General features: G+C 42.9%; 1 protein-coding gene across 1 annotated transcript; it reads right to left on the bottom strand.

Moving 5' to 3' along the window:
- Positions 1-5,352: 5,352 nt before the first annotated feature.
- Positions 5,353-7,543, bottom strand: LOC115675540 (5-amino-6-(5-phospho-D-ribitylamino)uracil phosphatase, chloroplastic). Its single transcript, XM_030598254.2, has one exon. It carries the CDS (start codon positions 6,765-6,767, stop codon positions 5,622-5,624), a length of 1,146 nt encoding a protein of 381 aa, XP_030454114.1. The 5' UTR covers positions 6,768-7,543; the 3' UTR covers positions 5,353-5,621.
- Positions 7,544-12,045: the final 4,502 nt, after the last annotated feature.

Raw genomic sequence — 12,045 nt, 5'->3', positions numbered from 1 at the left:
ATTTTTATGGAACATATAATAGAATATGAGGGGAGTATCGAAGGTAATCTTCACTTCTCGCGACCTGAAGTGAGGGTGGAGGAGTAATCGCCGAGCACTGACCCACGCGTATGCCGATGCTAGCCGGGCGTAGTCCGCGACGGTGGCGCGCTATGACGGTGGCGGCAACGTGCGGCAGCGATGGCGGTGGACGGAGACGGCACTCCTGGGCAGTAGCAAGGGTGGAGGTGCATGGAGAGAAATTATGTTATGAGGATGTCGTTTGGGGTGAATAGAGCGACAAGGGTAATTTTGGAAAGCAAACGATAAAATAAAAATTAAATCAACAGTGGGAATGTACTGCGGATGTTATTTGAAGTGTAAAACTAAAATTTCATGGTGAAAATTGTCTATTTTGAAATTTGAGGATGTAAACTTATATGGGCGAAAAATTGGAAGATGGTTTTTTTTATTTTATTTATTTCTTCTTTATAATTAATCAAATTTGATATAAAACTCCTATATTTTGCCTCTCGAGTTAGGTATTGCAAATTCCTTTTATCTCGCCTTTCTAAATTAGGCTTTTGCATCTGCCACCGATGTTACGGCCTAGAATTCCTTATATCATAATGAGTTTTGCTTTTCCCATCATGATAAAGACAAACTACAGGACCATCCAGACCACGAGATATGAAGAAAGAATTTACCATGGTTTCAAAATTGAAACACGAGATCGATCTCGTCATTTAGGCACATGGTTTCAAAATGCTTTGTTAGCTAAAACCATGAAGTTTGAGGCTCGATAAAAGAGAAAATACCAAAAATGTAAATATCTCTTATTAACATTTGTATATCGAATATTTAGCTACCAAGTTGTGTGTATATATCATGTAGCACTTAATTACTTTTGGTCAAGCTGGATCACTTAATTTAAGGCTCCGTTTGTTTTGCGGAAAAAATGTGACATTTTTTAAAAATGTTTTGCGGGAAGTTATTTTTCAGGAAAATAACAATATTTTTCGGTGTTTGATTGAAACCTCAAAATGAACTAGAAAATATTTTCCGTCGTTTGATATAGAAAATTCTGATTTGATTTTCTTTTGTGCACTCCTTTTAATAATTTTTTTATCTTTTCTTACATTTTTTTAAAAAAATATTTTTAATTTTTTCTTTTTGTCTTTTTTCCTTTTCTTCTTCCTTCTTCGGCCGATCATCCACCTTGCCAAATCGGGCGAGGTCGATGAGGCTCGAGCCTCACCAGATCGGCCTCGAATTCCGAGCTTCGAAACCTTAAGGCCGCCTTCTCCTTCGTAGGTTTCGCTTAGGCTCCACGACTAAAATCCTCAGGTCCATAGCCAACCGGATTCAATCCCCGACGAGCCCTTTTTTCCTTGACCCCAACGACGACAAACTCGAGAGGGCCCAAGCACACACCGCTTGCACTGCTGCTATTTGCCAAAAGCCCGTTGCCGGCCCCCACGCTCCGCCCGCAAGTAGCAATGTCGATTCCGGCCTCGGGAAGCAACAGATTCTCGAGTTGTTCCACAATCGCATTAATCTCTCGCATGTTTCTTTTTGCTTCCTATTTTGACCTCGATCAAATATGATCGATACTCTTGATTCGTTTGGTTACTCGAAAATTGATTTTTGCTTTTCGGATAGCAGAAACCATTTTCTCCTGTTTTAGGAGACCTCTTTTTCGTTGATGGAAAAAAAAATTTCACCGCTTTGTTTTTTGTGTGCCAAACATCGAAAAATTCGGAAAATAATTTTTGAAAAGTTATTTTTCGCGAAATAAACGGAGCCGAAATATTCAATGTATAACTAGTCAAGCCACTTAGGAGGGGACTTTAGTGTCCTCGTCCGGACATTTTTCTCATTGTCATCGATCCATACGAGGAATTCGAAGTTGACACTCGCGATAGCGTGCACTTGGTCACAAAAAGGGTCACGGCAGAATCGAAGTTGGATTCATCAACTCTGCTGCCACTTGTCTGCGAGTCCCGCGACGGCTGATTCAACCAAGTGAAAAGATTCATCGCCCTCCTCCTCCTTTTCGGACATTATTTCTCTTTGCCCTTTTTTGGGTATTATTTATATTAAGCTGGTTAATCACGACAACATCGTAATCATATAATGTTGGCGCAGCCGCTAGAGTCCAAATGGGTGTAGTAGTGTCATGTCACGAACTATAATGTAAGTAAAGCATCAATCATTTCATCCCGCCTTGGCCTTCTTTGTTAGCCAAGGACACATCTCGTCATTACTTGCGATTCAATCCATCATTTGTAGAAGGACAAGACTAAGATTGCCTCACCTCGAAAGCCCCGATGGCGGGCCTTGATGTGATGAGCCGGTATTCAAATGCAATCCGATGCTCGAGCGAGGAACAAAATGGATAATATGTTGTCTTATTCGCGCAAACGTGAATGCTGATGACCTTTTGGGGTTTTCGGATAGACATAAATTCAACAGACGAGTCCGAGACAAAAAATTCGAGGAACGCGCGAGAAGACGGACATAATTTCTTTTCCCGAAGAAGTTATGTGGGCCATAGACCTATCAAAATGGGTCATAAACCCATTTCTTAACCCATATATTATTAAATGGGCCATAACTCATAAATGAGTTAGTTATATTTAGTAAATGAGTCATGAATTGGTATAAGTATATGGGTGTTAAATGGGTCGTAAACTCAACTCATCTCTCTCTCGCCCTCACTCACTCCGCACTCTCATCTCATTTTGGATATGAGTTTTTCTAGATTTAATTAAATATGGATGTGTTTTAGCAATATGGGTCGGGTTGAGTAGGGGTCAAGAAAATTCCATTGCGCATAAATGGGTCATAAACGGGTTAATGGGTCAATTTGGGTTGGACCATTTATGACCCGGCCCAAACTTAATCCAATCCACCCATTTGATAAGTCTAGTGGCCCATAATACCAATTTGGAAAGCTCATTTTATGCCGTGGCTAGAATGGGCTTTGTGTTTTTAGTAGTTTCGGGTCTCAATCCATCGCTTAGGCACATTACAAAGTTATTTTATGTCTCTTTTTCATGTTATTTTAGGTTTTTGTTCTTTCCGAAATCTTTTGCCACTTTAGGTTATTTTCGGGTTTCTTGTGTCACATGGGGTTAGCAGAGTATTATTTACCTTATCGTTTCGCAATTTCAAACAACTTTCGTCATATTTTCACGGAAGTATAGGAAAAAGATTTCTCTATATAGTTGCACTCGCGAGTGTTTACGCCTGGGTGAGTTCACTCATGTTTATATCATTTTTGTTGCGCCACATATACCCTTACTGGGCGGGAAAATTGTCCAGAAAGTCCTAAACTTATTGCTTTTTTGCCGATTCAGTTCTAAATATTTCAATTTTGTCAATTGAGTCCTAAACTTTTTTCACGTTTTGCCAATTGAGTCAATTCAGCCAATTTTAATTGGAAATCGCTGATGTGGACGTCAGTGGTGCCCTGAAGGACGGCCGTCGTTGATATGAACAATTTTTAATAATATTTTAAATATTTTGATGAATTTTTTCTTTCCTTTTCTTTTTCTTCGTCCAAGCCCGGCGAGGGCCTTTAGCCAACCCTCCCCCCCCCCCCCCCCCCTCGCTAGACTTGATAGAAAAAGGGAAAAGAAAGGAAGAAAAAGATAAAAAAAACAAAATAAAAAAACAAAAATTATAAAAAAAAATGATCCACGTTAAAGCCGGCCGTTCTTCATCTCACTACCAACGTCGATATAAGCACTTTTCTGTTAAAATTAACCGGATGGACTCAATTGGCAAAATATGAAAAAATTTATAACTCAATTGGCAAAATTGAAAAATTTAGAATTGAATTGGCAAAAATGCAATAAGTTTTAGGATTTTTTGGATAATTTTCCCTTTATCGAGCTCTATTCAAGGATGGACAAATTTAAGCTTACTTTAGCTTATGTTAACAAGGATAAATGGGAAACGATTATGACGGTCATGTTCCTAACAACATTACCTAGTTTCGATGTTGTTGTCCACTTTTGTGAGGAAGACTTTTCCGCGCACATTGTTGAGGGAAAACAAGATAGAAAGGGAAACTCGACAAGATAGTTGCTCCGTTTTGTTTGGCTCTGAAGTGGATATTGTAGCATACCCCGGTGTTTGGTGCCCTTGAATCCACTGAATCGGGTCCATGCCAATAATTATGGAGGTCTTACATGCTCAACGGTTGTGATAGATCCGCTCTAGCCAACCCGAGTCCATACAAATTAACTTTTTTCACGAATGGGTATCTTGTTATCGTATCTGTGTTGATTATTTGTGCCACTGCGTCCACGTGATTGCAAAGCGTATTGTCAAAATAGACAAGAACGTGCAAATTCATGTAAATCAATATAGGCTTCACGCTTGTCATGTCGTGCGAGGTTGAGCTTAGGTCCAAGTCCTGGTTTTTTGTCCCTTCAAGAGTTCTCAGTCCTAAATAAGAAGAGGCCAACGGCGTTGGAAGGGAGCTAAAAAGATGAGGTGTAAAGAACCAACTTTCTCTCGCTGACGAGAATACCAAGAGATTGGAGTTACGAGTTTTCCTCATTTGGATAATAATGATTATTCGAACCTTCAACTTGACTAACCTCCAATCTCTACGGATTTGCATGCACTTGCATGTCTGCACGCATCAAAGTGATCTTCAAGATTACTCTTAAGTTAAAGACGGCTTCAAGATGTTAGTCGGCCGACCATGTTTCGACTGTTTACCAGGAGCTCAAGAAATGTTGAAACCCAGCGAGATCGTCCCAGTCTCAAATGATGCAGAACCAACGTAGCTGAGACTTGCTCACTACAGGCCACATCACTTCGAACTCAGGATCTGTGATGTAGAGAAGATGGTTGATTGCGATTAATGTGTAATTTGGTATTGGTTTTTGTTTGAAGTCCATGGAAAATCTTGAGAATTGACAATCTAAAGCAACAAGCCAATGAGGGCATAATTTCTTTCCTCTCAGTTTTGCCCGGATATATGACTGCACGGGTAGCTGCTGGTGGAGTAGCGTAGGAGGAAGAGATGGTGCTGGAATGAGAAATGCTATTCTATTTGCAGAAGGAAAAAATTAGAGTGACCTCCATGAAATGGCCATTCTCATGGCAAGTTCATTCCAAATTTCTAGTGATTAGTTATCCTGGGTGAAGTTATGAACAGTCTTCGACCAAAAGAAAAAAAGAAGTTATGAACTGAACGTTGGATTAGTTTCTCCAGTATAAGCAGAAGAAAATTGAATAGTTAGCTTATCAATTTGTTGCATGCAAGGTTTATGCCAGGAACATATAAACCGTACCAATTGTAAGATGCTTTGCGAAATCAAAGCAAGTCATAATAGGTCAGACCATCCAAAGGGCCAAATAATGTCGTGAGAGGTTCACATATTCTTGAATCAGAACAAGTGGGTAACAAGCAGTTTTGAATAGCTACAGAGCATTGTACATATAATCACAGTATAGTACATGATAAAATGAAAAGTCAGTCCAATGCAGACCAACTTTTCTTTTCTATTTTCTTTTTCTTTTGCCCCCTTATACATGGGCTATCGTGGGATTGCCATCATCAAGAATCAGAAAAGTGATATATATTTGTACTTAGATATGACTGTACATTCAATTGAAGTTTACCAGAAATTATCGTCGACGGTTGCCAGGGATGACCTATCTGGGTCGGTTTCTACCTCTTCCTCCATCTCCAGCTCCAGCTCCCTCGAACCGAACTCTGCCATTTCAGTATCGGCAAGGTTCTTCAGATCAACCACTGAGAGCTCGTCTAAATGCCTGACCACCAGATCTGCAGCCCCAAGTTCAAACATGGGATGCTTGCTAGCGACAGCCACGCACTTCATCCGTGCATCATGGGCAGCCTCGACCGACTGATTAGAGTTGCCAAACAGGATGCAGCGCTCGGGTATGAACTGAAGAAGCTGCGCCGCATACACGAACATCTCGGGATCGGGCTTCCCCCTGTAAACGTCCTCAGCAGCTACAATGGCATTGAAACACCCTTTAATACCAATGGCACCGATGGCATTTTCGACAACCTTTTTGGGGCGGGTGGAGACCAGTGCCATCGGTATCTTGTAATGCATCAGAACATTGACAAACTCTCTTGACCCATCTCGTAACCTGTAAACTCCTCCCTGTAAAGCTTGGTAAATCTCCTCCTTTCTTGCAGCCATTCTCCTCAACTCAGCCGGATCTCTCGACCAGCAAAGAACTTCGGAGATAGCTTGCTCATTCTTCATGCCTTCTATCCTCCGGAGGATAAAAGTGGGAGGATGGGACTTCCCTTCTTCTTGAGAAAGAGCCAGCCAAGCTTGCTTCTCGAAATCTGGATTGTCTTCGACTAAAACACCCTCCCATTCAAAAATGGCACCTAACCAACCACAACCCATCCGTTCTTGTCGAAGCAATGGGTTATGTAGTGAAGGATCATCGGCTCTATTCTCAGGCGGCCACAAACCAGGCTTCCTGTCAACATCCAAGCCAGTCTCATAATTCAAGTTCCGTGGAATTCTCTCTTCTTCCCTGTACGAATATGCCTCTTTTGTCAACTCCATGGCGAGCGCCTTAATTGAAGAAACTAATGCTGCATCGACTCGCACCCTGGGCAAGACAGAAGTGACCACCCTTCTTCCTAAGAATGCGGTTGGAGGAAACCGACACATATCAGGGGATCTCCTCCTGCAAGAGGCATCCTTGACAGGAATTCCGCCATACAACACCCGATGCCCGAGAAGAGAAGTCGTAGCAACCGATTCCACCATCCTAACTCAACGAAAGTTGCTCAACAGTCAACACAACCAAGTCTCGGTCTCTTTAACTTAAAATTTTTCTCTAGCCCCAAGACAATTCAGCGTCCTGTTCGACTCGATCAAGCGACACCAAAACAGGATCGAAAATTCCTGACCAACAGTTGCCGCCAAATCCACACAACCCGAGCTGATGCTCACTCAGAATCCAGCAACGCCACCCATGTTCGACAACAAATCAATCAAAGACCCCGTACTATTACTACAAGTCCGAATAAAACCCAAAAGTGGCAAGGAACAACACAACCTTCACACCAGAAAAAAAACCCAACTTCACAGTCAAAGAACCATCTTTGGCCCTCCACTCCAAGCCAAATTCAGGCACAAACACACACGCCCTCCCCCCGAAACGCTAAACGATCGAAAACCCAATATCCAAATCGCACATATCTCCACAGACCCAGAAGTTTCGACAGCAACAGAAGCCAAAACCAACACGCAAACCCAACAATCCCCCCACGCGCCCCCGTATCCCAACAAGCCACGTCCCCGAGAGCCTCCAATCGGGACCAGTACCCAATTGGACACCGGAACTATCAGGGGAACAGACAATTCACAGAAGGGATGGGATTGCTTTGCGCGCACTGTATGTACACACGCGGGTCCGGAGGGCAAGAGCGAGAAGAAGAGGAGAGGGAAGACGAAGAGGAAGCGGAACCCGTGGGAGGGAGGAGGGAGGAGAGAGGAGAGATGAGAGATGAGAGATGTTCGCCGGAAGCTGGAGGGGAGGACTTAGGGATGCGTGCCGGAGAGATTCTCTTTGGATATAGGAGGTAGGACGGGGGCAGGATGAATCTTTCACGTTTTCTGGTGCGGAGGGACAGAGCGAAGGGGGGAGTGTCGCAGCTTGTGGTCTATAATTACGCAACGAAGGAGAGATATGGAGAGGAGGCTCGCCGGCGAAGGAACACGCACACGTGTCGGTGGTCGGGTAGTATCTGTTTCCCCTTCGATCTCTCGATTCCGAGAAAGGAAACGGTACACAACAAAAAGGGCAGCACCCGCGAATAGGAATTTTTTTTAGAGTTTAGTCCTCCTACCGGTCATCTTCGTTTGGCGCAATCGAGTATTTGGATTTAGGGATGGACGGTTCCCGGTTGCAAGGTCAAAGTTAATTCGATCGGTCCGGTTCAATGAATTCGGTCATTTTTTTTTCCATTGCTTGATGCCATGTGTTTTGAAATTAGAATTGCATTTTCCATATCGACTATACATAATCACAAAAATAAGTGTGCAGTTCAAGCCAATGCGATGACGAATCGATCTAGGCTGGTTAATACATGTCGATTACACATGCGTTACTAATTTCTATGATGGAAGTTAAAAAAAAAAAAAAGACAAGAGACCCATTGGAAACAATATTACGGTGTTTAGTATTACCCCCTTGTTTATTTGTACACTTATAAGTCTAGGACATTGCATTATTTCCTATGGGTGGTGTTTTTTTTTTTTTTGGTCAAGATGGGTGGTGTTGAGTAGTACCCCTTGCGAACACGAACTGACGTCGGCGAGTGGCGACTAGATGAGACTCGAGAAGCTGAGAGGACCGAAGTACTTCACTTAGGGTATAGTTCACATTTTACTAATTTTTTTGAATAAATAAAAATAATATATATATGTAATCAGTCCGGTTCCTTCGCGCTGACACCATTTCCACATTTAGGAACCGGGAATCGAACCCAGCCGACCGGTTCGGTCCGATCCGGACAGTTCCCGATTTGGGCAGTCCGTTTTGCACAACTATATTTTCATTAGGTTTTTTTTTTTCGCTATTTGACATATTTCAATTGGCTTTGCACTATAATATTTTCATTATATTCACCACTTATTACAATATTTTATAATACGGTTTAACGGGCCCTTAGTGATCTTATTATAAAATCCCGATTTTAACGATCTTGCTGCTGTGCCGGTGCGTCTCGTCTGGCTTTCCTAATCAGCCAAAAATAGGATGGGGGATGAAACGCGCACGTCTCCTTCTAGGGCAAATATCCACATGGGGTTAGATGATATTTCCAGCGAAAAAAACAATAAAATCGTGGTGTATTTCTCAAGCCCTCACCAACGTAGTAGGAATGCTTAATTAAATAAAGTAGGTAGAAAGATATTTTCAGTATTTATTTCCCTCCCTTTGCTTTCTGTTGATTTTCAAATAAGAAAAAGGAAAAAAAAAAAAGAGTCCGAGGCTCCGTTTGTTTTTGCGAAAAATTAAATGGTTTGAAAAATATTTTTCTAAAATTAATCGCCTGTATTGCTTGGAATAATTAATTAATGGAAGATATTTTTATTATCGGCGGCAATTCGTGTCTAAACATTTTTTGTGCAAGATGAAACTAATTTTTCATTCGTACATTTTCGTAAGCAGTATAAGCGATCATTTCTAAGAAAAATGTTTTACAAATCGTTCGTTTATCGCGAAATAAACGGGGCCCGAATTGTGGTGTATGGGGAGAGAAGGACCTCGTTGGGAGGAAAGACGAGATACTTTTGATGTTAATCTTATCCCGGTTGGTGCGGAGACTGTATTATATTTAGCGAAAAACATCATAAATATATGTATGGATTAGTGTTAATTTAATACTACGGCTATTGACCTATGTAATCCCCAGCAGCTTCCGAGAGACTCTTTCGGCAAAAGGTTGGCCGAAAAGTCAACGCACCCGACGGGTTCCCATTTTCCATTTTGGTTGCCCAGCAAAAGGGGGAGAAAACCTAGACGGGCGAGCAATGGGTCGAAGTTTCCAATTTTGACTCTTGAAATGGCAGCTCGAGACCTCTTCATCGTCACGTGCGCTACTTGAAATGGAAGGTTAACTAGTTATAGCAGCTTCGATATAGATTGTCTCTTCTTTTTAGATACTACTAGAAAAGATAATATAGTCCAAAAGCCTTAAATTTATTGTACGGCGACCAATTTGGGACAGAAATTGCTAACGTAGATGTTGGTCGGCGTTGACGTATACAATTTTTATTTATTTTTTTTTGGCTCAATTTATAAATTCATGATTGATGCAAGGAGGAGTGGAAACGAACAATGGGGACGCGAAGATTCCTTTCAAACGCACTGCGAATAGGAGACGAAACACGAGTGGACCCGATTGAGAATCGTAGAGGGTTCTTCCACCACTTTGTCCATGCTCTGGAAGTGACCACCGTGACATTTTTAGGTGTTTCGGATCGTGATGTGACTTTTTAATTCGTCGCGACTTGATGAAATAATTCATTAACGAATAATTTTTATAAAAGTGAATCGTGTTATTCTCTAAAATAATTAAAAAAATTTCCAGGTCGCCTCCTTTACCATCTTTCAGGTGATAAGATCTGCGTTTTTACTTTTTTTTCAAATCTTACAATTCACCCATCTTTAAATTTTTTTTGCACCGGAAAGAGTTGAGATCTTTCAAAATGAATTAAAATTGTTGAAAATAATCGCGCATGCTTTCACTATAATATCTTAAAAATTCAAATAATGCTTTAGTTTATGTCGGGAAAGTTAATTAGTAACTTCTGAAGAAAATCCAATACGAAAGGGCGCAAGAGAATTCATGGAGCGATTCCTAGTGAACCGGAGCCTTCTACAAGAATCCAATAACCCACCATGATTGGCTCCGATTGACATGAACGCGGACACATCCAATCTTGGCCGCACGATCTTGTCTCGTTCACGTGTCCAAATTTAGAACGCGAACTGGGAGAAAGTATTCGGTGGCTGCTAACCACCATGTCATAAGCTGACGTGGCATATATGTTTTGGCGAAATCCAATCATAACTTGACACGTGGCAATGACGTGGACAAATGAAAAAAATCCAAAAAATCTGTCATGGTTTGTTTCTCTCTCTTCCTCTCCTCATCGTTCACGGCGAGCTCTCCTCCATCTGCAACCGTGCGTTCACACACATCGCCGGCAGCTGTGGACCTCCGACGACCTGCCTCTGTTTTTTTTTTTTATGCCTTTTGAGCATTCAGTCTCTGGCGGCCATGGACCACCGGCAAGCTGCCTCTATTGTTTTTCTTTTTGCTTTTTAAGGCCATGGACGACAAAGGCCCGCGGCCATGGACAGCAGCGTCACTGGCCATGGACGAGCCAATCTCGCAAGCGACGCCGATGCTCGTCCATGGGTGTCGTTCGGCTAGATCTGGAGTAGCGCGCAGATACAGATCTGGAAATTTAGGCGCTCACGGCCAAGCCATCTAGATCTGAAGTCTTGGCCGTGAACCAAGGCTGATTTAGGCCCTGTTTGGTTCAACTTTGAAAATGTTACTTGGGGGAATGCAAATACTTTGGGTGAAAGCCCATTGAGGAAATGCAAATGGTGTTTGGTAAAAAAATTTTGTAAAGCTACTTTGGCCAAAATATAGTGTTTGGTAAATTTTTTTTGCAAATGGACTTTGAGAATTATTTTATTTATTAAAAAAAAAAAACAAAACCTACCATCGCCGGAGCCGGCCGCCGGCGAGGGCCTACGGCCGCCTGGGGTCGCGACCCAGGCGACGGCCGCTTGAGGTCGCGCGACCGAGGCGGCCGTCGCCTAGGTCGTGCGACCCCCGTCGAGGGTCGCCTGGCCTCGGGCGACCGCTGGCGGCGGCAGATCTAGTTCGCCGGTGGTCGCCCGACCTCGCCGGGCCTTCTCCCTTGCCGGCCGCCCTCGCCGGCTGCTTGGTGAAGAACAGCTTCAAAAAAAAAATATTGGTGAACAAGTAGCATTCGTGGAATCTGGCATTTGGCCAATCTTGCCAAATATTGAACCAAACACTCCAGCATTTTGGGAAGGGGCTTTCGGGGCTCAAAGCCCCTTCCCAAAGCTGAACCAAACACCCCCTTACTCTCCACAGATCTGGAAATCGCCGACGCTCGTCTATTGAGGCCGACAACGGAGCCTTGGCCGCGAGCGAAGGCTGCTTTACTCTTCGCGGATGAAGGCTGCTTCATGGTGTGCGAAGCTTTACTGCAAACCCTGCCGTTACAACGGAAGGTAAATCGCTTCAAATCCAGGAGCCCTCAAGAGGTTACAAACAAATTGCAGACCAGCAAAACAGTATCATGCTCTTCAACAAGGACGACGACGAGTTCGAGCGCCCTAGATGGATCCGGCGGTGGGGGACTGAGCGCACCGTTGCGGATGGAGGAGAGCTCGCTGTGAACGGAGGAAGAGAGAGAAACAAATCTGGACAGATTTTTGATTTTTTTATTTATCCACGTCATTGTCACGTGTCAATTTGTGATTGGATTT

Source organism: Syzygium oleosum, unplaced genomic scaffold (genome assembly GCF_021117445.2).
Source record: "Syzygium oleosum isolate NSW1041296 unplaced genomic scaffold, Sole_v2.1 Sole_v2.15, whole genome shotgun sequence".
Classification (NCBI taxonomy): Eukaryota; Viridiplantae; Streptophyta; class Magnoliopsida; order Myrtales; family Myrtaceae; genus Syzygium; species Syzygium oleosum.
The sequence above is the reverse complement of the archived record's forward strand: the minus strand, read 5'-3'. Positions and strand labels throughout refer to the sequence as shown.

Bases quoted from the DNA above. Each gene is read 5' to 3' on its own strand.
- LOC115675540 (XM_030598254.2), bottom strand. From the start codon at position 6,767: ATGGTGGAATCGGTTGCTACGACTTCTCTTCTCGGGCATCGGGTGTTG.